Source organism: Cyprinus carpio, chromosome A12 (genome assembly GCF_018340385.1).
Source record: "Cyprinus carpio isolate SPL01 chromosome A12, ASM1834038v1, whole genome shotgun sequence".
Classification (NCBI taxonomy): domain Eukaryota; kingdom Metazoa; phylum Chordata; class Actinopteri; order Cypriniformes; family Cyprinidae; genus Cyprinus; species Cyprinus carpio.
Genome location: NC_056583.1, coordinates 9,032,442 through 9,058,347, shown reverse-complemented (window position 1 = coordinate 9,058,347; position 25,906 = coordinate 9,032,442). Strand labels below are relative to the sequence as shown.

At 36.8% G+C, this 25,906-nt stretch overlaps 2 protein-coding genes across 4 annotated transcripts in view; one reads left to right on the top strand and one right to left on the bottom strand.

Annotated features, from left to right (window-relative positions):
• Nucleotides 1–25,906, top strand: part of avl9 (AVL9 homolog (S. cerevisiase)) — a 700,673-nt gene that overhangs the window by 156,109 nt on the left and 518,658 nt on the right. The window lies entirely within an intron of this gene.
• The window catches only part of med1 (mediator complex subunit 1), a 108,398-nt gene that overhangs the window by 4,776 nt on the left and 77,716 nt on the right, over nt 1–25,906 (bottom strand). For 2 of the 3 annotated variants that reach the window (XM_042767393.1, XM_042767392.1), the window contains exons 8-16: nt 24,119–24,190; nt 23,944–24,018; nt 21,688–21,851; nt 21,478–21,589; nt 21,087–21,211; nt 16,002–16,126; nt 15,461–15,662; nt 5,771–5,869; nt 5,355–5,460 (exon numbers count right to left, since the gene is read on the bottom strand). In XM_042767393.1, the coding sequence (XP_042623327.1) occupies nt 5,355–5,460; nt 5,771–5,869; nt 15,461–15,662; nt 16,002–16,126; nt 21,087–21,211; nt 21,478–21,589; nt 21,688–21,851; nt 23,944–24,018; nt 24,119–24,190 (1,080 nt within the window). The remainder of the gene's footprint in view (nt 1–5,354; nt 5,461–5,770; nt 5,870–15,460; nt 15,663–16,001; nt 16,127–21,086; nt 21,212–21,477; nt 21,590–21,687; nt 21,852–23,943; nt 24,019–24,118; nt 24,191–25,906) is intronic. The other variant, XM_042767394.1, reaches the window with a different exon arrangement.

The window sequence follows — 25,906 nt, the reverse complement described above, 5'->3', positions numbered from 1 at the left end:
ATTAATGTCAATGGCTACCAGCAACTGTTTGGTTACCAACATTCTTAAAATGATCTTCCTATGTGTTCAACAGAAGAAAAAAACTACTGTGGTGAGTAAATGATTTTTGGGTGAACTATACCTTTGACACCAACATTTTCACTACTTTCCAGCAAGTAGTCATGACTAAAATTTTTATTTAAAGGGTAATTCCTTAACCTAATTTCAGAAACTTGCTCAGCTATGTTTTTTTTTTTAATTTTGTTAATATGTTTTCAGAATAGATACAAACATAAATAGTTATAAAATCCAAAATATTAAATATCATTGATGAATATTTATTGAGAAATCCACTATTTTGTAGAGTGCTGTCAAAATTAAAAATTTCACCTGCTATTGGAGATGAATTACAGGAGGGCTAAAATAACTTTAGAAGTAAAAGATATTAGAGTTGAATTACTGAAATGTACTTTTCCATGACATTATAATTTATTGAGATGCACCTGTATGTATGTATGTATGTATGTTAAAAATTTTAATATTACTTAAGACCAATACAAAGAAAGGATTTTAGAAATCTTGGCCAACTGAAAAGTATGAACATGAAAAGTATGAGCATGAACAGCACTCAATACTTAGTTGGGGCTTCATTTGCCTGAATTACTGCAGCAATGCAGCGTGGCATGGAGTCGATCAGTCTTTGGCACTGCTCAAGGGTTATGAGAGCCCAGGTTGCTCTGATAGTGGCCTTCAGCTCTTCTGCATTCTTGGGTCTGGCATATCGCATCTTCCTCTTCACAGTACCCCATAGATTTTCAATGGGGTTAAGGTCAGACGAGTTTGCTGGCCAATTAAGAACAGGGATACCATGGTCCTTAAACCAGGTACTAGTAGCTTTGGCACTGTGTGCAGGTGCCAAGTCCTGTTGGAAAATTAAATCTGCATCTCCATAAAGTTGGTCAGCAGCAGGAAGCATGAAGTGCTCTAAAACTTCCTGGTATATGGCTGCATTGACCTTGGACCTCAGAAAACACAGTGGACCAACACCAGCAGATGACATGGCACCCCAAACCATCACTGACTGTGGAAATTTTACACTGGACCTCAAGCAACGTGGATTGTGTGCCTCTCCTCTCTTGCTCCAGAGTCTGGAACCCTGATTTCCAAAGGAAATGCAAAATTTACTTTCATCAGAGAACATAACTTTGGACCACTCAGCAGCAGTCCAGTCCTTTTTGTCTTTGGCTCAGGAGAGACGCTTCTGACACTGTCTGTTGTTCAAGAGTGGCTTGACAAGGAATGCGACAGCTGAAACCCATGTCTTGCATACGTCTGTGCGTAGTGGTTCTTGAAGCACTGACTACAGCTGCAGTCCACTCTTTGTGAATCTCCCCCACATTTTTGAATGGGTTTTGTTTCACAATCCTCTCCAGGGTGCGGTTATCCCTATTGCTTGTACACTTTTTTCTATCACATCTTTTCCTTCCCTTTGCCTCTCTATTAATGTGCTTGGACACAGAGCTCTGTGAACAGCCAGCCTATTTTGCTATGACCTTTTGTGTCTTGCCCTCCTTGTGCAAGGTGTCAATGGTCGTCTTTTGGACAACTGTTAAGTCATCAGCCTTCCCATAATTGTGTAGCCTACAGAACTAGACTGAGAGACCATTTAAAGGCCTTTGCGGGTGTTTTGAGTTAATTAGCTGATTAGAGTGTGGCACCAGGGGTCTTCAATATTGAACTTTTCACAATATTCTAATTTTATGAGATACTGAATTTGGTATTTCCTTAGTTGTCAGTTATAATCATCAAAATTAAAAGAAATAAACATTTGAAATATATCAGTCTGTGTGTAATGAATGAATATAATACACAAGTTTCACTTTTTGAATGGAATTAGTGAAATAAATCAACTTTTTGATGATATTCTAATTATATGACCAGCACCTGTATATATGCATGTATGTATGTATGCATGCATGCATGCATGCATGCATCTATCTATCATCCCACGGTGAGGGTACGTGGTCTGGCCATCACTCCGTAAAGCCCCTGGAGCTCAGTTTCCCGTCGCCGCTGAATACCGCAGCTAGGAATAATGGAATAGGACTCCGGTTCTATTTTGTGGGTTTCTGGAACCTAGAGCCATGATTAAGAGGGACGGCTGCTGGGGGCATTCGTATTGCGCCGGTCCATATATATATATATATATATATATATATAAAAATATATTGAAAAAGCCACCTTACTGATCTTATATATAAGCTTATTCTTCTTCTGGTCCAAAATTTAGTCAGTATCTCCTCCTAGACCTTTAACCCTCTGGAGTCTAAGGGTATTTTTGGGGCCTGGAGAAGTTTTGTCATGCCCTGACATTTGTGCTTTTTCAGTTTCTTATAAATATCTAAATGGCTAAAGTCTAATCTCACTGTAATCAGCACAAACTAAGGCTATAATAATATGTGAGCAGCATGTATGTACATGATTGTGTTTTTGAAAAAAAAAAATGTTATGCGTGGTTAGTGAAAAACTAAAAATGTTAAATCACTTGAATAAGGCAATAAAACATACAGAAAATTGGTTCCCGGGACTTTTGAGAACTGGAGCTTGTAGCCTAGAATATTTTTTTCTAAATGATGTGAAAATCATCTTGTTTACTCACTTACAGAAAACAATATATTGATTTAAATTTTCTAAGACACTTTTTGTTGGTAAAAGTCATATGCGAGTAGGCGTCAACTATCATGAATTCACACCTGAGAAGACAAAGGCCTGCATAATGAGCTGCATAATGAGCCATTCAGTCGGCTGTGTCACTGAGAGGGATGAGTTACAAGAAAGAATGTGAGGACAAAATAAATGTATATAATTTTATGTTTGTAGTTTATTTAGAATATATTTAATTATCCCACAACATAATTTAATATTCACCTGTGAGTGCAGTTAAACAGTTTATTAGGAACAATCAAAGCTGACTTTCAAACTGAATTTTTGCATCATTACTCCAGTCACACAATCCTTCAGAAATCCTTTTAACAATCTTATTTTCTACAAAAAAATGTATTGTTATTATTATGGGCAGCTGTGGCCTAATGGTTAGAGACTTGGACTAGTTACCCGAAGGTCGCTGGTTCGAGTCTCGGTGCTGGCAGGAGTTGTAGGTGGGAGGGAGTGAATGAACGGCGCTCTCCTCCACACTCAATACCCATAGCTGAAGTGCCCTTGAGCAAGGCACTGAACCCCCAGTTGCTCCCTGGGCGCTGGATATATAGCTGCCCACTGCTCCGGGTGTGTGTTCACTTCTCACTGCTGTGTGTGTGCACTTGGATGGGTTAAATGCAGAGCCCCAATTCCGAGTATGGGTTACCATACTTGGCAAATATCACGACTTTCACTTATCATTATTATTATTATTAATGTTGAAAAGAGCTGAGAATATTTTTTTCAGGTTTTTTAAGGGGGATAAATTGAAAGAACAGCATTGTTTGTTACATTTGTTACAGTTATATTATTTACATCAAGCTTTTGAATGGTATAGTAGTGTATATTGTTATTGAAACTTCATAATATTTCACTTGATTATACATTTAGTCAGGAATTATAGTTTGGAAAAAAGTCTTTGGAAAAATTCTAACTAGTAAAATGTTTACACGTTATGTGAAAACTAGTACAAGTATATAAATAAATAAAAAGAGACTTACTCATGTTTATGATCTCTGCTGAATAAAGTGCTTCATTCTTTTTTTCTGAGGAAATCCAAATCTCAAATCCTCAACCACATCACATCTTTTTGGGGTGAATTATGTCTTATTCCTCTCATCGCGAAGCAAACAGTAAAATAAAAAAAACTTGAACAATCTCTCTGCGTTGTCTTCTGTTGTGTGGGCGTATTCAAGCCGCGCGCGTGGGCGTGGTCGCATTAGAAGATAATGAAAGGAGATGTGAAAAACGGACATCGCGTTGTTTTCATATGGATTACTTTATCACAGAATTTTTTTTTCAGCAGCACTTGTTTAGTTTAAAAGTAGACATGTCAGGCTTTCTATAGATATCTCTCTCATGTCTCTTCGTTGAGTATTCACTGAGCTACAGTTCATTTTATTGACGCGTTTGTAAATGAAGATCAGCGCAGACAAAGGGTGCAGACAGCACTCCTTGATTGTTATCTTTATTTTATAAGTGCACAAAGTTTTGTTATGTCTGTATACAAAAAAAGTAGACCCTTTACAGATTCGATTGATGTATTGCTCTTATCTGTACAATCAAAACTGAAAGTGTAATTTAAGTTCTTTTCGGGGTTATCAGGAGAAAATACCCTAAAACACGTATATACGCGTTAATCGACTTCAGAGGGTTAAACACCTCTAATTGGCCAGATTGGTTAGGAGTTTGTGACGTTAATAACTAGTGGCTGTTTCAAACTGTTTTTGAAACTGTCTTTGGTACACTGCAGTTTAAGGAGAAAAGTGAGTGAAAGTAAAAGCGAAGTGACACGAGGCCAAATATGGTGACACATACTCTGAATTTGTGCTCTGCATTTAACCCATCCAAGTGCACACACACAGTAGTGAACACAGACACTGTGAACACACACCCGGAGCAGCAGACAGCCATACTGCTGCACCGTCCGGGGAGCAGTTGGGGGTTCGGTGCCTTGTTCAAAGGTCTCACCTCAGTTGTGGTATTGAGGGTGGAAGAGAGCGCTGGTTATTCACTCCCCCCACTGACAATTCCTGCCAGACCTGAGACACGAACCCGCAACCTTCGTGTTACAAGTCAGGCTCTCAAACCATTAGGCCACGACTGCCCCCCCTTTTCTTTTTTAAAAGTGTTGCAGGATCAGAAATAGTGTTGACAGATGAATTTGCACATGGTTTGTATACAGTTTTGCATATTAAAACACCAATCATGATAACAATGTTAAAAACTTCAAAATAAAGTCATGCTGCATCTCTCTGTATCGGTTCCAAAAAGGATATAGCTCTACATTCTTACTTGAATGTATGAAACAAAGATGGGGGTGGAATTATTTCCAGGAGTTTAATTTGGGCAGTGAAAATATGTATATTAAACATTTTTCAATATCAAATTGAAATTCATTTTTAATCAAGAGGCCATAAACAAAAATTTGGAAAGAATTTATATTTTGTTTCAAATATGTGAATGGTTCTAATTTTTATTTTTATTTTCACAAGTACATAGACCCTGGTGAACAATTTTTTATTTTATTTTTTGCAGCCCCTGAGGACAACTCAACTTCTTTTAAAACACTATAAATCAATACTTTATTTTGCTTGCACTAATATGTTATAAGCATGTATGAGGAGCACAAACGCAAAAAGTCTTCAAGATTAGCATGTGCCATCTGTTATACCTACCTCTGGACTACTTTTGTAATGAAGTCATCAGTGCAGATCAAAGCATCAGATAAACCCTTGTAGAGCTTACAGGCTACCTGTCTCGAGTCAATCACCTCCATCACCACTGAGAGCAAAAAAAAGACTGAGTGAGATATCAGACCAGGCAAAACTATGGTAACTTAAGCTAAAACTTAAGTTAGGTCTCATTGTAGAATAGGGGTTTTCAACCCTGTCCTACAGTCCCCCCAGCACTGCACATTTTGTATGTTTCCCTTATTGGACACACCCAGTTTAGGTCTTGCAGTCTCTACTAATGAGATGAGTTGAATCAGGTGAGTTAGATGAGGGCGACATACAAAATGTGCAGGGCTGGGGGGCCTCCAAGACAGGTTTGCTGTAGAACAACACTTAAATGTAAAGTGCGGTTTCCTTACCACAGACAAGTGATTCATTTACAGGGTGTTGAAAAGACACACTAAAGCTTGAGTCAGTTAGAGGGCACACTTCAAACTGCAGCAGTCCAGGAGTATCTGCTAAAAATATGAAATGATGGTTACAGCTTGATCATTTTTTTTTTTTGCATTTCTAGTATGCTTTTTGCAGTCTTATAAAGATACAACATATTTTTGTTGCTAATACTAGAAAATAAGTACCACATAATATTAAATAAATAACTGTCACAGTAATGAATTTCTTATGCAATCAAATGCAGGGCTTGACAATAAGGACTGCCTGATGGTCTGGGGACAGCATGAAAGATACTTGGGACAGTTGATGAATGTGTCACTGGCCCTATCGGGCCACTGCTGCGTTGTCATGAAAGTTTATCATTCGCACGAGTTTCTAAGCCTTGCTAATTTAAAAATTCAAGTGATTTTAAAGCATTCAAGCAAGATGTGAAAGACAACTCCATTCAGAACTCACGCGCAGTATTCTGTGTGTACAGTGCGCATTCTTGCCACTGAATGGAAAATACATACAAAAGTATGTCAAAATACCTGTCTTATTGAGTAACTTTGTAACTAACAATGATTAATCTATATTTAATATATACAGTGGAGTACAGAAGCACCGGTCGACTGCCCATTTTTTGTTTTATTTCAACTGATTTATGTTCTGGGCTTCCATACAAACTGTGTGTAAACGGCCATTAACAGAGCCAGAGACACTGAAGATGGACGCAAAGAGAAAAATACTGTAGCAGGCAGATCAAGATCACTGGTCACGATACGTGAAATACTGAAAGAATTTTTTTTTACACAGGGTGTCCGCAGGTCCTTAAAAAGTCTTAAAATGTCTTAACGTTTTCCTAATATAAGGTCTTAAAAAGTCTTAAAATGTCTTAAATTCGGATTCGATGGGTCTTAAATATTTTTGGTCACATTACCGCTAATATATTAAGTCTGATGGACCTAATGACGGTTTACAATCATTGGACAGACCGAAGATTTTTTCTTCCCCGCGGTAAATTACTACGTCATCAGAGAATTGCAGTAAATTAGCAGAATACAAGTTCGCGCTGAGGCTCACTCTGTTTGTCTGTTTGTCTCTTTGTGGGAGACTTCAGAACAAATGAGCGTGACGGCACACAAACTCAGAAGAAACACACTGAGGTAAAAATTAAAATTGTTTAGTTTATTCATAACATGATATAGTTAAGTAATACCATGACAAGTGAGCTATTTAGCTCAATATTCGTAAGTGCTTGCGCATTTACACTGCACTCTTTCACTGCATGATTACCATATACAGTACAAATGTAATATTGATTTTATTTTATTTTATTTTTTACAAAAGTTCAATAAACTAGAGGTTTTATTAAGAGACTTACGTTTTAGACACCATATCGCCTATTTATGCTCTATTTCGCCAACAAAAATAATTCCAAACAAATCCACAGCGCTGTTTTGCGTCTTTGAGAAACATTACAGCGTTGCCATTTTGTTCCTGAATGAATCACCCTTTTAAATGATTCGGTTCAATGCCAATGACTCACTTATTAACAGTGACTTTCTGCCACCTGCTGGCGGTTTTAATTTCACATTTAAAGTATCTTTTCTTTTTTACAGTCATTTCAAATATTAGTATTCAACGTTTTAAGTTTAATATATCAAATTATTTATGCATTTGTAACTGGAGGTTAAATGCATTCATGTTTTGCATTAAACAGTATGTAAATACTTCTAAATGCCACTTCAGGTGCAGCTTATGTCTGGATTTTAAAGAGGAATTTTGTTGATACTGATTTCATTTGCTTAATTACAGCCCAAATGTCTTATTATTCTAATTCACTGATTAAATGTAAGATTTTGACTCAAAAGATAATGCACAGTTATGGAAAAAATGGCTTTATAAAGGTAAAATGCCCATAAATGGTAAAAATCTATTTAAACTTATTAGAAAAGATTCGTTTCTATTTGACCACCACACAGAATATGAAGAATATTGAAAACCTTAGGAGTCAGCTGTCCACAAAAGTCCTTAAGATACCAGCATGATAGCATACTCAATCAGTTGAATGAATGATTCAGTGACTCACTCATTAAGTGACTTACCGCCTGCACTTACTGGTAGTTTAGTTGAGAAGTATGTTGGAAAGTATGCATTTTTCCCCTCAACCTTTCTTATTTGTATATTCATAAATGCATTTAAAACATTAATCTAATATTATTTATTGCAGTTGTAATTATTTTTATTTGCAGTGTAAATTATTTAATCTGCCTTGTAGCAGCCCTATAGTGTACAATGAATTTATTGATAAATTGTAATAATTTGATATGAAAGATGATGCATACATCTAAAAAGGTTAAACATAGGTCTTTGTACAGGTAAATAAAAAATATACAGATTTAAGTATGTAAAAGCTGATAGAACAGAACACTGATGAAAATATTGCTTCAGAATAAATTGTTTACTCCACCAAAAATCTCAGTAATGCAGTTATTTTGCAGGGATATTTTGTATGGAATATTGTCTGCTGACATTAAAAGTTTACTGTGTATTGTAGTAATAAATATCATTTATTACAGCAATGATATTTTGTTTTCTTTTTAATTTAAACACATTAAATATTACATATGAATGTAATAAAAATGTGTATTTACATTACAGGTTTAGGTCTTAAATTTCATATAAGGTGGCATTAAAAAGGTCTTAAAAAGTCTTAAAATTTAACTGGTTCATGTCTGTAGAAACCCTGTTACAGGTACATCCCAAAAAACTAGAATATCATTGAAAAGTTCTTTATTTTTTGTAGTTTAATTAAAAAAAGCAAACTTTCATATTTTCTAGATTCATTACACACATACTGAAATATTTCAAGAGTTTTTTGTTTTAATTCTGATGGTTACGACTTACAGCTTAGGAAGATTAAAAATTCAGTATCTCAAAAAATTATAATATTTTCTCAAAGATCAATCAGAAAAAGATTTACAAAACAAATGTTCAAGATCTCGAAACCAGGTTTAATTATGCAATCAATACTTGGTTGGGGCACCTTTTGCACAACTTACTGCTTCAATACGGCGTGGCATGAAGGCGATCAGCCTGTGGCACTGCTGAGGCTTTATTGAGGCCCAAGTTGCTTTGATAGCGGCCTTCAGCTCCTCTTTATTGTTTTTCAGATGTTACTTATCTTCCTCTTCAGAATACCCCATAGATTCTCTCAGTGTTGGGTTACTTCAAGTTTCAAGTTACTTTCAAAAAGTAATTAATTACTATTACTAATTTAGTAATTACATCATCAATATTGTATTCAAATTACTTTACTAATTACTCTGTCTGAAAAGTAACTAAGTTAATTAGGCTACATCTTAAAATCCCTATAAACCTTAATAGAAATTAAACTCTTTATTCTTTCAATTTGAGTCAAACATAGAATAGTTTAGCCTTTTAGATTTAAAACAACTGTAATATATATATATATAAGTATATATATATATATATAGCTTTCTTTGGTTAATAAACAGAAATACTCTGAATAACAAAAAAGCTTAAGAAAAGTTACATTTCAATTTGGCAAGAAAAGCCAGTAAAACCCGTTCAGGCTTATATAAAAATAACACTTTAATGTACGTAAGAATAAATTACATAAATGGCCATTGCATTCATAAGATCAACAGAATCGTGTGTGATTTGTTACAAGGCAGCAGCGCTGTACAATCGTGTCTGTCTCTGGCTTAGCGCTAGCCCAAGCGCAAACACAAATTTGTATTTTGCAGCTGATGCTGTGCCGCACGTGCCCCCTCACTTTGAATGGACATGACACCTTTGAAGTTAGTGATAACGTCAGTTCATTTCTATAACTTTAGCTATAATTTATTTGCTGTTTGAATAACCGTAGAAAGGAAACGTTATAGAGTCTTATTATACATTTCTGTTTTTATTACATTTTAATCACGTTCAATACAAATTCAGTCCCATTAAACATATTATTAGCCTACATGACACCCATGTCTGGCTGTTGCCTAAAAAGACGGCTTTATGATGTTTAATACATTTGGCTGCTTTAAGTCTTACGCTGGAGTTGGTTCGATTTGAATTCGTTCATTTAAAATTAGACACTTAAAGCTCAGATACGGGAAAGACTATCTCGCTTTAGTTTCATAAGGATTACATAATCAGAGAATATTCATTTTCGATTTGAATTTGTTAAAAAGTAGACATAGGACTTCTATAGACATATTTCTCATCTCTCTGTGTCAAATATACGCTGAGTTTGTGACATGTAGAAAGTTGCTCACAGAGACCTAGATGGCAAAAAGTGCACCCTGTTTGTTTTGTTTATTTTGCAAAAGCACAATGTTTTGTTATTGTCAGTGTACACAAATAAAAGTAGGCCCTTTTAAGATTCGATTGATTTTAGTCTTATCTGTATCTGAGCATTTAAGGTTTATCTGTGAATCAGGAAAAACTGAAAGTGAACACGCTGGCACGCAAAGGGTTAAAGACGCTGCATTCAATTTTATCTTTAAATGGTAAATTTAGATTTCAAATTCAATATTGATTTTAGAACTGTTGAAATGATTTACTGTAACGCAAGTACTTTATAAGTAACTCATTAAATTACCTAAAAATGAGCACTAATCCCTTACTTTACTTTTTCAGTGGATAAGTAATTTAATTGCAGTAAAGCATTACTCAGTAACGCGTTACACCCAACACTGGATTCTCTGTGAGGTTCAGGTCAGGTGAGTTGGCTGGCCAATCAAGCACCGTAATATCATGGTCAATAAACCACTTGGAAGTGGTTTTGGCACTGTGGGTAAGTTCTAAAGTCCTGCTGCAAAAATGAAATCAGCATCTCCATAAAGCTTGTCAGCAGATGGAAGCATAAAGTGCTCCAAAATCTCCTGGTAGATGACTGCATTGACTTTGGACTTGATAAAACACAATGAACCAACACCAGCAGACGTCACGGCACCCCAAATCATCACTGACTTCAGAAACTTCACACTGGACTTTGGATTCTGTGCCTCTCCAGTCTTCCTCCAGACTCCAGACCTTGATTTCCAAATGAAATGCTAAATTTACTTTCATCTTATAAGAGGACTGTGGACCACTGAGCAACAGTCCAGTTCTTTTTTTCCTTACCCCAGGTGAGATGCTTTTTACGTTTTTTTTTTTTTTTTTTTTCTTTCTGGTTCAGGAGTGGCTTGGTTCTAGGAATGTAACAGCTGTAGCCCATTTCCTGAAGACGTCTGAGCGTGGTGACTCTTGATGCACTGACTCTGTCTTCAGTCCACTCCTTGTGAAGCTTTCCCAAGTTCTTGAACCGGCTTTTCCTGACAATCTCCCCAAGGCTGTGGTCAGCCCTGTTGCTTGTGCACCTTTTCCTACCACACTTTTTCCTTCTAGTCAACTTTCCATGAATATATTTCGATATAGCACTCTGTGAACAGCCAGCCCTTTCAGCAATGACCTTCTGTGACTTACCCTCCTTGTGGGGCATGTCGATGATTGTCTTGTGGTAAACTGTCAAGTCTTTCGCAAAATTGTGGTTGCACAATTAGCCCAGGAGGTACCCAGTATTCATACTCAAAATTAATAAAATTAATCAAGCTCAAAATGGATTAAAACTGCAAGCAGCGATGAAAGGGCCCTCGCACCCGGGCTCACCACCACCAGGTGGCCATAGGAGAACAGCGAACGTTGGGCCATATGTCTATAAAATGGTAAATATTTGTGCCACATTTCCTGCTCCCAATAGGTGGCCCTATGATTATAACTGAATATCGGCATGTAAATGTCTTCAGGTCAGGACTCTTACCAAACATGCAAAGTTTTGGGCAGATCAGACATTGCATGTTTAAGTTGGTGTAAAAGAAGTAATTTCTTGTTGCCAGCAGGTTGCGCTAAGACTATAAATAAATATTTGCCTAAAGATGAGTTCAGGCCAGGACCCATATCAAACACATGAACTTTGGGCAGACCGGATATTGCATGTTTAAGTTAGTTTAAAATAAGACATTTCCTGTTGCCAGCAAGTGGCGCTACAATTATAAGTGAATGTTGGCCTTTAGATGCGTTCAGGCCAGGATTCTTATAAAACGTGTGAAGTTTGGGGCAGATTGGGCAATGTAAGAGTTACAACAACTTCCTGTTTCATAGCATTAATAGCATCCTTTAGAATATAGTGAGTGTTGCTAACATGTTTTAGAATATTCCTAGCATGATTAGCACACTATGGAATATTTTACGGTGTTGCTAATAGTGCATAAAAGTGTAAAACATGTCACTTCCTGTTGCCAGTAGGTGGCGCTATAACTATAACCAAATATGAGCATGTAGATTTCTTCAGGCCAGGACTCTAATCAAACTTGTGAAGATTGGACATTGTATGCACGAGTTACAGTAATGTTCTGCTTCACTGCATTAATAGCATGCTTTAACACTTAGCTATGTGTTGCTAGCATATTTTAGCATTCTTCTAGAATGTTGGCAGCCTATTTAACACTTGTTGATGCTTTTTAATATGTTGCTAGGAGTCCATAACAGTGTTAAACATGAAACTTCCTGTTGCCAGCAGGTGGCGCTATGACTATCATCGAATATGGGCATGTTGATGTGTTCAGGACACGACTCTTAGCAAACTTGTGAAGTTTGGGGCAGATCGGACATTGCTTGCATGAGTTACAGCAACTTCCTTTATCACTGCATTAGTAGCATGTTTTAGCACTTAGCTGAGTGTTGCTAGCATGTTTTAGTATGTTTCTAGCATGTTGCCAGCCTATTTAACACTTGTTTACACTTTTTAATATGTTCCTAGTAGTCCATAACAGTGTTAACCATGTCACTTCCTGTTACCAGCAGGTGGCGCTATGTCTATAACTGAATTTGGGCATGGGTGTTTGTTCAGAACAGAACACCTATCAAACCTGTGAAGTTTGGGGCAGATCGGACATTGCTTGCCTGAGTTACTGCAATTTCCTGTTTCATGGCGAAACATCAAAGTTTGTCAGGCCGCCAGGGACACGCCCCTTGACGAAAACTCAAGATCTTCGCAATTTAATGTCACAAAGGTCTTATGGTGACCCTCACCAAATTTGAAGATGATCCGATTAAAACTGTAGGAGGAGTTTGTCAAAGTATGAGGCATGGAAATGGCAAAAACTGCACAAAAATTGTACAGGAAATTCAAAATAATGTACTTCCTGTTGGGTTTTGGAATTTGTACCAGGAGACTTTTTTATAGGTAATGGTGTGTTACAAGTGTGTACCGATTTTCATGCATGTACGTAAAACGTAGCTCGAAGCATACTCAGATGAAATTTTTCCAGGTGGCGCTATCGAGCCATTTTGCCACACCCACTTCTGAAACCTATATCAGATGTAAATTTTCGCCAGTTCTGATGCGTGTGCAAAGTTTCATGATTTTTGGAGCATGTTTAGGCCCTCTTTAGAGGAGGAGGAGGAGAAGGAGAAGGAGAAGGAGAAGAAGAAGAAGAAGAAGAAGAAGAAGAAATGGAGCAATTTCAAGAGGGTCCTGGCACTGCATGCTCGGGCCCTAAATATTTAAATTTTCTGAGATGCTGATTTTTTTATTTTCCCTAAGCTGTAAGTCGTAACCATCATAATTAAAACAAACAAAAAAAACCTCTTGAAATATTACAGTCTGTGTGCAAAAATCTAGAATATAAGAAAGTTTGCTTTTTTGAAATAAATTACAAAAAATAAAATAACTTTTCAATGATATTCACATTTTTTGTGATGTACCTGTAATTGGGGGTTTATATGAATGCACCTCTGAGGAAATGACTTTCTTTTGATCTTGTCTCTGTATAATGCATATTAAAGTAGTGTTCATAAGCACAGTGCTGCTTTGTTTACAGTGGTAACCCAGGAAACGCTGTATCCCTGCTGTTCCATAAGTGCCACATACTGTCAGAGAGTGAATTTTTATTTCATTCAACCCGTCTGTGGTTTTCACTGAAGCATGATTTAATTTGTTAAATCTTTGTTCTATGTATTCATTGTTTATTTGTTCTTATTTACTGTTTCTTGTCTTTAAAATGCCCCTTTTATGGATTTTTGAGAATTACATTTCATGCAGTGTGTAATGCAGCTGTATGTGAATGTAAACAGTCTGCAAAGTTGTAAAGCTAAAAGTGCATCAAAGTTATTGTCTATCAAAAGAAAGAACTGCCGAAACGTGTTAAATTAGATCCATTCCACGTATTTCACACGTCTCAAATTATTATATTTGCATAATGCTTGCCTATTTTCTGCGTGGATATCACGCAAAAACAAATCTGCTCTGAGAAAGTGAATTTGGTTTATTTTCACTTCCAAAGGATGAGGCTGTGAAGAATCAGTGGCTAAAATTCATCTTTACTAAGCTACATCAGCTGTATTATCACAATATTTTGCTGTGTTCCCATCAATTCAATGATGACTGCATCTCCAGTCTCCGCAAGTTCAACGTGGGATTCGTAAACCAGTTGTCTTAGAAAGATAGGTGAGTGCCCATTTTGTTTGAAACAGTGTGCTCCTCAAAATCACAACCTGTAAGTATGATTAATAATTGTTGCATTGATGTTCTGTTGAGCGTGCAAAATATGCAGTTTTGTGTGTTGTGTATACAGTCAGTGCAGCTCTGAGTCTGAGTCTCTAAGTCTCTGTATAACTCACGCTATAGTTCTGCTAATCAGCTGTAGCCTCGCTATTGTCTAGAAATGTGTTGATTAATATAGAATGTTTGTTGTACTTGGAGTCATTGGAGTCAGTAAAGGATGGAGTAATACGTTGGTTTACAAAATGCAGTGCTTTATCAGTACTCTGTGTGTGTGTTTGGCTATCGCTTATACCATTATTGTTTGGGTCTTTACTACCAAGCTGTGGATCCGGTTCACTAATGTAAGTGTAAAACAACTTTTTCCCCTCTGACTCCTCCTTTTTAGAACAGAGTGGAGCACTATTATTATTATAATAGGATGTATTATTGAGAAGCCATATTCCAGTACTGGTGATGAGCGTTACTTTTCTGAGATGCACTGTACGCAGTAGACCAATCACAACAGACTGGGTCATCGAACCAATCAGAGCAGAGCAACATTATGCAAAGGATGGTTTTGGAAAGATGAATCTTCGAACAAATAGTTTGAGAGTAGTTGAGAAATAACGTAAAACTAAATTCATATTATAAGAAAATTACCTTGCATGCATGTAAACCTGTCATTCCATACACACAAAACCAAACTAAAAACAATTCAAATAAAATAAAATTAATTAGTTAGTAATGTTTAAACTTTATATTTGTTAGGCTAGTAGTTTTGCTGTGGTATTGAAACTGGAATCGAGAATTGTAAAATTTAATTGGTATTTAAAATTTTGGTATCATATAAGATTATTTATTAGAATAAAATATTACATCGGTTAAAAACAATGACAACAACAACTATTTCCTTTTTTGTGGCAGGGCCAGTCAAAATATTGGCAGGGCAAGTAAAAATAATCCTTAGTGTTGAGCCCTGAAATGCAATCATATTTTGCAATGCAATCATATTTTATTCTTTGTGTAGTGCATTTTCAATAAATCTAAATGTTCCATCAAGTACTGGCAAAAGCATTTTTTCTAATCTACCAGCTCTTATGGAGACAATTATTATGAAAAACAACACACTCACCTTCCTTAATGTACGTTTTTTTGACGCAGCTACCAATCAGCGTGTTGTAAGCAGCCTGGTGTCTTATAATGTCGAGAAGAGCAGGCACCTGAGCAGGATGTCTGAAGGGAATTTTGGAAACATAAGCTCCTTGAAGAGACCTCCCATCCTGCACTGGAGCATCACCATTCAGGAAATAACAATGCTGCTGTCCTGGTAAAGACTAATTAGACAGAAAGGCAATGCATTCAGAGAATAAGATGGACATAGTCATAATGATATACTGTTTTAATAGACTGTGGTTTTTTTAGTTATACAATAGAGGAATCATGTTCTGCTCAGAATATATGGGTAGTTGACAAATGCATATGGACAAGAACTAATTTGTTCACCAAACTTGGCTCACTAAAACTTTTGTTTTACCTGGTCTAAAAATATCATGTCAATATAGACACTACTTAAAAGCTAAATAAAAACTGACACATCTATCTACTGAAAGAGAGAAAGAGAGATGAATCAACAAACAGTAACTTTACAATGGTGTCTAATGTCTAATACTCACTGTATAAAAACGCATTGATTGGGCCAAAGCAGGAGGACTGGCCTCTCCCTCCTCGTGCAGTTGGCTCTTAATGATGAGATCATATAGTGGGGACAAGGTGGGCACTGTCTCCAAAACAGGGATGCCTAAAAAGTTTGGGGGAAAAAAAGGTGAGGTAGAACTAAATTCATGTGGTCCTATATAAACACAAAAAAAAAGCTTACATCAACTCATTTTTATGGTTTGTTTATTTTAACATATAGAGACGGAATATCAACCAAAGAATACAGAAAACACCACATTATATAAAGGTTAGAAGTTTATTAGCATTTCAGTGAGTGAAATAAGTATCTGATCCCCAAGAAAAACATGACTTAGTACTTGGTGCAGAAACCCTTGTTGGCAAGCACAGAGGTAAGGCGTTTTTGTAGTTGATCACCAGGTTTACACACATCTCAGGAGAGATTCTGATCCACTCCTCTTTACAGATCCTCTCTAAATCCTTAAGGTTTCTTGGCTGTCGTTTGGCAACTTGAAGTTTCAGCTCCCTCCACAAATTTTCTATATAGGATTGAGGTGTGGAGACTGGCTAGGCCACTCCATGACCTTAGAAGGATACTCCACCCCAAAATGAAAATTTTGTCATTAATCATTTACCCCCATGTCATTCCAAACCCGACAATACTTTTTGTACACGAATAAAACAAAAATAATAACTTTATTAAAAAATTTGTCTCCTCTGTGTCACTCCACATCAGCGTAGCACCATTTTTTTCATAATGTTTCCACCTCCGTGTTTGACTGTAGGGATGGTGTTCTTGGGGTCATTGGGGTACTGGGGTTCTCTCCCTCCAAATACAACAAGTCGAGTTAATGACAAAGAGCTCAATTTTGGTCTCATATGACCATAGCACTTTCTCCCAAGCCTTCTCTGAATAATTTAGATGTTCTTTGGAAAACTTTAAACGGGCCTGTACATGTGCCTTCTTGAGCAGGGGGGCCATGTGGGCACTGCAGCATTTCAGTCCATTGCAGTGTATTGTGTTACCAATGTTTTGCTTGGTGACTGTGGTCTCAACTGCCTTAAGATCATTAACAAGCTCCTCCCGTGTAGTTTGGGGCTGATCCCTCACCTTTCTCATGATCATCCTTACCCATGAGGCAAGAGCTCCAGACCAAGGCCGATTAATGGTTGTTTTGTATTTCTTCAATTTCTGAATAATCGCACCAACAGTTGTCTCCTCCTCACCAAGCTTCTTGCTGATGGTCTTGTAGCCTTGTACTTGGACCCCTCCTCTTCTCCATATACAGGTGCATCTCAATAAATTAGAATGTCGTAGAAAAGTTCATTTCAATAATTCAAATCAAATTGTGAAATTCATGTATTAAATAAATTCCATGCACACAGACTGAAGTAATTTAAGTCTTTGGTTCTTTTAATTGTGATGATTTTGGCTCACATTTAACAAAAACCCACCAATTCATCTCAACAAATTAGAATACTTCATAAGAAAAAAAATAAAAAAAAATAAAAAAAAAAAAACATTTTTAGTTAATTGTTGGCCATCTGGAAAGTATGTTCATTTACTGTACATGTACTCAATAGTTGGTAGAGGCTCCTTTTCCTTAAATACTGCCTCAATTCGGCGTGGCATGGAGGTGATCAGTTTGTGGCACTGCTGAGGTGGTATGGAAGCCCAGGTTTCTTTGACAGTGGCCTTCAGCTCATCTGCTTTTTTTGTGGTCTCTTGTTTCTCATTTTCCTCTGGACAATACCCCATAGATTCTCTGTGGGGTTCAGGTCTAGTGAGTTTGCTGGCCGGTCAAGCACACACGGTCATTTAACAAACTTTTGGTGCTTTTGGCAGTGTGGGCAGGTGCCAAATCCTGCTGGAAAATGAAATCAGCATCTTCAAAAAGCTGGTCAGCAGAAGGAAGCATGAAGCGCTCCAAAATTTCTTGGTAAACAGGTGCAGTGACTTTGGATTTCAAAAAACACAATGGACCAACACCAGCAGATGACATTGCCCCAAATCATCACAGACTGTTGAAACTTAACACTGGACTTCAAGCAACTTGGGCTATGAGCTTCTCCAAACCACCAAAAATACACAAGAACTAGGGCTGCTCGATTATGGCAAAAATCATAATCACGATTATTTTGGTCAATATTGTAATCACGATTATTTAACACGATTATGAGAGGGCCATATGACCAAAACTTTATATGAGTGATTTAAAGAAAGTGATACATACTGAATATGTATTTTCTGTAAATAAGTTTGCTATGACATCTACATTGTAAAGACCAGCGGAATTTCAAACAAACAAAAAGTCCTCAAATTTATTGAAAATTAAACTGTCAGCAATAAAAAAAGCAAAGGACAAATACAATAGAATAAAAAGTTACAAATGAAACAAACTGTGCTTTAATTTTTTTTATGCAAGTCTCAAGCAATTTACAGCCTACTACAGAAATTAATAATCAAATGTAAAATAAAACAGCAGTCTTCACTGTAAGAATTAAACTTTTTTATTCTTAAAGCTACAAAAGTCATTCACTCAAGAGCAGTGTGTGATTATGAATTTTTCTTTTGATTAATATTAAGCACACAGTCGCAGCAGGAAAATAGCCCGCTGTCACTTTAAGAGCTGCACGGATCCAATTTACCGTTACACACGTATTTTCATTCTCAACTCTTTACATTCTTTTATTACGTGACCGACGAAGGTATACATGAATAATCACTAAGTGCCGCATTTTTGACACTTTTTTTTTTTTCAATTTGAGCATTTAGGTGCGCACCTTGAGCTAAAAGATGACTTTACATGTCCATGTTCTGTTCTGTCTCTGAGTGCATATCTCTTCCTGAGGAGCAGTGCAAGTTCTCTTTCACGCTTTTCCTGAGAAGCAGTGTAAGTTCTCTTTCCCGCTTTTAAAAACATGAATAAATATACTTTGATAAAATCAAGCACGTCCCATTTTGCAAATGTCATGTTACATGATTTTACTGATTTGCATGGGAAATTGGGCTTTTATGGAGGAACATTTTTTCATGGGTGGAATGGGGTGAAATAATGGTTTCATCTCGATTATTGTATTTTCATAATTGTTGGAGGCCGAAATCGAAATCGAACGGTTTTTTGCGCTTAATTGCACAGCCCTATCTAGGACCTTTGTTTCCAAATTAAATATAAAAAAACTTGCTCTCATCTGAAAAGACGACTTTGGACCACTGGGCAACAGTCCAGTTCTTTTTTTTCTCAGCCCAGGTAAGACACTTCTGACATTGTCTGTGGTTCAGGAGTGGTTTAACAAGAGGAAAACGACAACTGTAGCCAAATTCCTTGACACGTCTGTGTGGTGGCTCTTGATGCCTTGACCCCAACCTCAGTCCATTCCTTGTGAAGTTCACTCAAATTCTTGAATCGATTTTGCTTAACAATCCTCATAAAGCTGCGGTTCTCTTGGTTGGTTGTGCATCTTTTTCTTCCACATTTTTTCCTTCCACTCAACTTACTGTTAACATGCTTGGATACAGCACTCTGTGAACAACCAGCTTCTTTGGCAATGAATGTTTGTAGCTTACCCTCCTTGTGAAGGGTGTCAATGATTGTCCTCTGGACAACTGTCAGATCAGTAGTGAACCAAATTGAAAGACCATTTTGAAGGCTCAGGAAACCTTTGCAGGTGTTTTGAGTTGATTAGCTGATTGGCATGTCACCATATTCGAATTTGTTGAGATTGGTGGGTTTTTGTTAAATGTGAGCCAAAATCACCACAATTAAAAGAACCAAAGACTTAAACTACTTCAGTCTGTGTGCACTGAAATGATTTAATACACAAGTTTCACAATTTGAGTTGAATTACTGAAATAAACTTTTCCACGACATTTTAATTTATTGAGATGCACCTGTACACGACATCACTGAGTCCCATCATACAGGCACAAAGACTGCTCGATCTAGCAGGTTTGCATTGCACAACATCAGAAAGATCAGGCCCTTTCTAACGGAGCATGCTGCACAACTTCTTATCCAGGCCCTTGTCATTTCTAGGCTGGACTACTGCAATGCTCTTCTGGCTGGACTTCCATCAAGCACAATCAAGCCTCTACAAATGATTCAGAATGCAGTGGCATGACTGGTCTTCAACGAGCCCAAAGAGCCCATGTTACACCTCTCTTTATCTTCTTGAACTGGCTACTGGTTGAGGCTCGCATCCAGTTCAAGACATTGATTCTTGCATATAGAACAGCCACAGGCTCAGCACCCACCTATTTACACTCACTACTATGAATCTACATCCCCTCCAGAAGTCTGAGATCCGCTAGTAAGTGGCGCCTTGTGGTACCATCACAGAGAGGCTCAAAATCACTTACTAAAACATTCTCGTTCACCATTCCTGGCAGGTGGAATGATCTTCCCACCCCTATCTGGTATGCTGAATCCCTGACAATTTTCAAGCGACAACTGAAAACCCATCTCTTTCGATGCTCATCATAAATTATATATATATATATATAAAAACTATTTATTCCTTCCCTTTCTAGCTTGCACTTATTTGAACAATGCCTAAAACTTGGTTCTACAAGCACTTCCTGTGTCTGTTTGCCTCTTCAAGAAGAATTGCTTTATGTATTCCCCAAATGTAAGTTGCTTTGTATAAAAGCATCTGCAAAATGACTAAATGTAAATGCATATAACCAATCTGTGGGAGCCAGAATTCTTGATGGTTGGTAGGGGATCAAATACTTATTTCACTCACTGAAATGCAAATCAATTTCTAACCTTTATATGTTTTTTTTTTCTGTATTTGTTGGCTGATATTCTGTCTCTATACGATAAAATAAACCTACCATAAAAATTACAGACCCTTCATTTCTTTGTAAGTGGGCAAACTGACAAAATCAGCAGGGGATCAAATAAATATTTTCCCCACTGTATACCTAATGATTTTCATTTTGTCATTTAGACAATTTAATAGCAGAAGCACAATAACTAATAAAAAATAACTACAATGATGTAGTAATCTACTAAAGTCATCCAACATCTACCTTCAGATCAATTCTACACGTAGTCTTTAAAACAGGATTATATACATACCTGTAGTACTGCCCATTTTTTTAATATAAGATAAAGAGAATGGCATCAAGCGATTCATCTTCAGGAAGAAACATGCTGGTAAATCTACACAGTTTGAGTTTGTAACAGAAGAAAATGATGGAGTCCTAGAGGGGGAAAAATATCTTAAAAGAACGAAGACTTACATAAATAGCTAATAAATTATTAACAACACCAATGGAACAACCAGTACATATTTCTCATGCAAAGTTATCATGTAACTTCAGGATATAATGCACAAGCCACATAGGCCCCTGGCCAAGTATGGGGTGTAAAAATACTACACTTCCATGGAAAGATTACACCAGATTACACTATAGTAGAGACAACAAAATTAAATTTTTAGTTAAACTTTATTTTTTGTAAATCTGACCCTTTGTTGTCAACAGGATGAGATCCTGTGATAAGCGGAGCGATGGGTAGCTTGTAAACCAATGTGGTGCCCTCAACAGTCACTGACACACTCACACCTAAAGTACGGGGAACTACGGAATACAAGAGAAGATAGTAATCAATGTCCTTTGATTATAATATATATATATATACACACACATACACACTTGAACTGTTTTTGTTTTCTTACTATTGACAGCAGTGTAGTTCAGTTGGGCTCCTGTTCCCTCCTCAAAGATGTCATTTGGAGAAACATAACACTGTAGAGATACTAGATGACCGCCGCTCCTCGCCGTCAATAGACCCACACTACCATGAAGTATTGTCTCCACAGTGTTGGCATTAGTGGCTATCCTACGGTAGAAATTGATTGAGTTACTGAGTAATTATACCGTTTCAAAAAAATTACAGTGGTTTTTTGATGTACACTATGGTACTGAAAGTCAACGCAGATACTGATCTGGTCTGAAACAATTCTGCATGTTTACAGTACAGAAAAGGAAGCAAAAATGGCTGTACACTAGCCTCTAAAACATGCTGGTCTTTAAGAATTAATTTCATAAACATTAGAAGTCAGTGTTCACATAAAACAATTCTATATGTAGAGTATGCCTGACTGTACAGCTGCTCAAGCCACTTTATCTAAAATCTCTCAAATAAAATTGTGCCGTTGCTTATGTCTAGCAGTGTTTCTTTTCCATCTCCTACTGGACATTTAAGGTACTACACTTTATTTGCCATTTAGTTTCCGTTTCTCTCAGTGAATGCAGTCGAGAAGAACGTGCATACAGTTCCTATGGGTTATTGATTTCATTGTTTAAACCTTGGAAATATATGTCTGTAAGTGCTAAATTTTATACTAAATAGTGCTTTAATTGTTGTGTAGATTAAAGTAAAGTGTAGATCAGGATTATTGTTATATTTGTTATATACAGACATGATTTGCGTTATTGGTTGCATACTACTTATTTCTCCTGTTTGTATATGATCTCATTTGAATATAATTTATTGGCATGTACATTACCTTAAATAATGTTAAAAGGAACTATGTACAAAACCGAACTGTAATTTTAAGCTGGATGTGTATGTAAAGGTGTACATAATGTTCATACATATTTTTTTCTTGTTTGTAGTTTTATAATAAAGAAGTGAGAAGAACAATCACCAGTTAAGTCACTAAAGTTATGAGGACTGCTTTCTGAAGAACAGAAACAGAACAGAATAAAAATTATGTTATTCATTCAGTTCATTACATACTAAAATAACCTCTGACCACTGCATCAATAGCATGGTCACAATGCCAGAAAAATGCTGAATAACTGATAAGATTACATTTTAAAATCATGTTCTCAAAGTTTGTAAGATTCATAGTATAAATACTGTGATACTTTTTACAGGATTGATTGATAAATCCTAGAAGATTATTATTCAAAATAGAAATATTTTCTTACAATACAAGTCTTAAATCACTTTTTAGCAATTTAACATCCTTGCTGAATAAAAGCATTAATTTTCTTTCAAAGTAAAAAAAAAAAAAAGAATAAAAAATACTGACCCCAAACATTTGAACGGTACTGTATGTTGTCGCAAAACATTTCTATTTTAAATAAATGCTGTTTTTTTATTCTTCAAAGAATCCTAAAACCTAGATCCCTTTCTCGCACTGTTCCAAAGCAACAAATGCCCAAACTAAGCAGATGCATTCTGAAATTAATGGTATGTAGCGATTCGTTTAATAGCACACATTTAGCATTGTTATATACATGTATGTTCTTTAAAGCTGCAATGAAATGATATGTATTGTGAAAAGCACTGTACAAATAAATACAAATTTTTGCACAGATATACAGACTGACCCAGCAATGCAAGTGAAATGTCCACTAATAACCTCCCTGGACATCTTAGCAACAGACCATGATAAACACGGTTTGTCTTGCTTCAGCTTAACCAAAAACAAGATTGAAGTCATCCACATTGTACGAACAAATGTTCCCTACCTTTCCACTAAGGAGTTAATTGTAAGCATCCAGACTACGATATGCTTTTTCCACCATCTCTTGCAAGTAGCATCAATCAGATATTGAGCTTTGAGCCGTCTGGAAGACTATTCAAGCAAACGTTTGATGTTCTTTGTAAGTCTGCACCTCATAGTCAGATTTAAAGGATCAGGTAATTTCAATTTAATTTTTTTTGAAATACTTTATTATGTTTTCACTAGACTTAAAAAGTATGTGCTTGTTTTGACAGATCTGAGATTTAGAAATGGCTAACGGAAATGCTTCAGGACCAGACATGCACAGTAGCATTCCAGTGCGTTTGATATTGTTTACATCCTTGAAATGGTCTATACCATAATATAGAATTACAATAGTACCATGTCCAAAATGGTACTTTTTTGCTACCGTTGGGGAAATATTTATTCTTGACAAAGAAAAAATCAGTGTACCTGAACATATGCATCATCTTGGTAAGGTCTAACTCCAGAGACTGAAGTGCTAAGTACATCTTTGTCTTTAATTTGCTGTGAAACAAAATGAGAAAAAAAATATTAAAATGCAAACAGTATCAGGAACTGAAAAAAATTTGATCCAATAAATAAAACAAAAAAAGGGAAACCACACTTGTCTCCAGGGAGCTTGTACAGGTTGACCAAACCCTTCAGGTGTTTGGAAAACTCATCAAAATTTTTGTCTCTGTAAAGAAAAAAAAAGAAAAAAAGGTAATGTTAAATACATTTATTACTTCCCAAGTGACAATTTCACAGTTGTTGTCACCATAAAATACAAAACTGAATTCTTGAATCTGACAGGCTCATAGATGAGGGCAAGTAGTATAAACTAGGATGCAGGTTCAGTTTTGGTGATTTTTTTTATTTTTTCCTTTGGATACTTCCAAAAAAACTGAAGTAAAATATTTATTCAGTGGCAAGTTTTCTCATATTCAAATCAAACCAAAATGTTAGTAAAGCAGGGAAACCTATTTTTATTTGTCAGTAAGCATTCTATATGATCCAAAATCAGTAAGTGGTTGTCAATGGCTATTATCAGTATGTATCAATGTTAAAGCTGGTGTGTGTCTAAGCATAAGTGTTTTGATGTGCAGTGTATTTGACTGGGTGACATAAATTACCTTGGTTCCCTGAGATAAGGGAAGGAGCGTTGTGTATAGATGCATGGGGAAACTCCTGTTTACTCTGATACTGATGCCTGATTTGTTCACATTTGTGTACCTGCATGAACAAATGGCACTTCAACCCACCAAAATTAGAGGAGCAGACTACTATATAAGTCAGCTCAGAGCGTCATTCGTCAGAATCTTTCAACTGTCAGCGACAGCCATCGACTCGTGTGCAGACTCAAAGCACGGCAGCTTATGCAATGCTCTTTCCCTTATCTTAGGGGATCGAGGTTACGTAAGTAACTGGAGTAAATGCAGAACTAAGTCACTCTGCGTGTCCAGTCCTGGTGCGCCTGAAATGAGGGCCCCTAAGAAGCATGAGCAAAGAATGTGCCTCAAGTTAGCCTTGGACTGGGGACAACATAAAACCTTTTCCTCTCAAAGAGGAGACAAGACCTGTGCCTGGAGGGCAGGGACGTCTAAATTATAAAACCTGGTTGACTGTAACGTCCGCACAGCTGTCATCAGAAGAGATCCCACTGGATCATGCCCAGGAGGAGGCCATCCCTCGAGTAGAGTGGGTCCTCACCCCAATAGGGCATTTCAAGCCCTCTGTGACATAAGCCACAGCTATAGCGTCGATAGTCGTTGCTTTATAACCGGCAGCCCTTTAGAGCGGCCTCTGAAGTATCCAAAAAGTGGTCCTGAGTGTCAAAATTTGTTGCAATTTCTTTCTAGGAATGAAATGCTTTCTCTGAATTTTTAAAGTCTCTCCACGAGCAATCGTACAGGTGTGGACATATCTGTGGCAGCTCAGCTATGTTGCTAGTGACTTGGAGATGTTCTCCTGCCTAACCTCCGCTGAATGTGAAATTAGGCAAAAAAAAAAAAACGCATGTCAAAGAAGGTGGAGTTCCAGAAAACACCCACCGATTGCGTAATCGCCATGGACCAATGGTATCTCAAAGGTGTTTAGGAGCCAAAACGAACTCCCCCCTAAAGTTCGCTTTGGTGAGCTGTTTCGAACTGCCGAAACAAACTCAAAACGAACTTCGTTTTGGCCTGATTTTTTCTAAATGACATATCAGTTCGTCCTTCGATTTCGTTTGAAGTATATCGGGGCCTTAACTGGGCAGAGTGGATTGGGACCCTGCTCGTCCTCTGTACTAGGAAGAGCTAGAAGAGTAATTAACTAGGGCTGCCCCCTAATAGTCGACTAATTGTTAGTCAACCAAAATATTATTAGTCACTTAGTCACATTAAAAAAAAAAAAACATTACAAAATAAAGTAA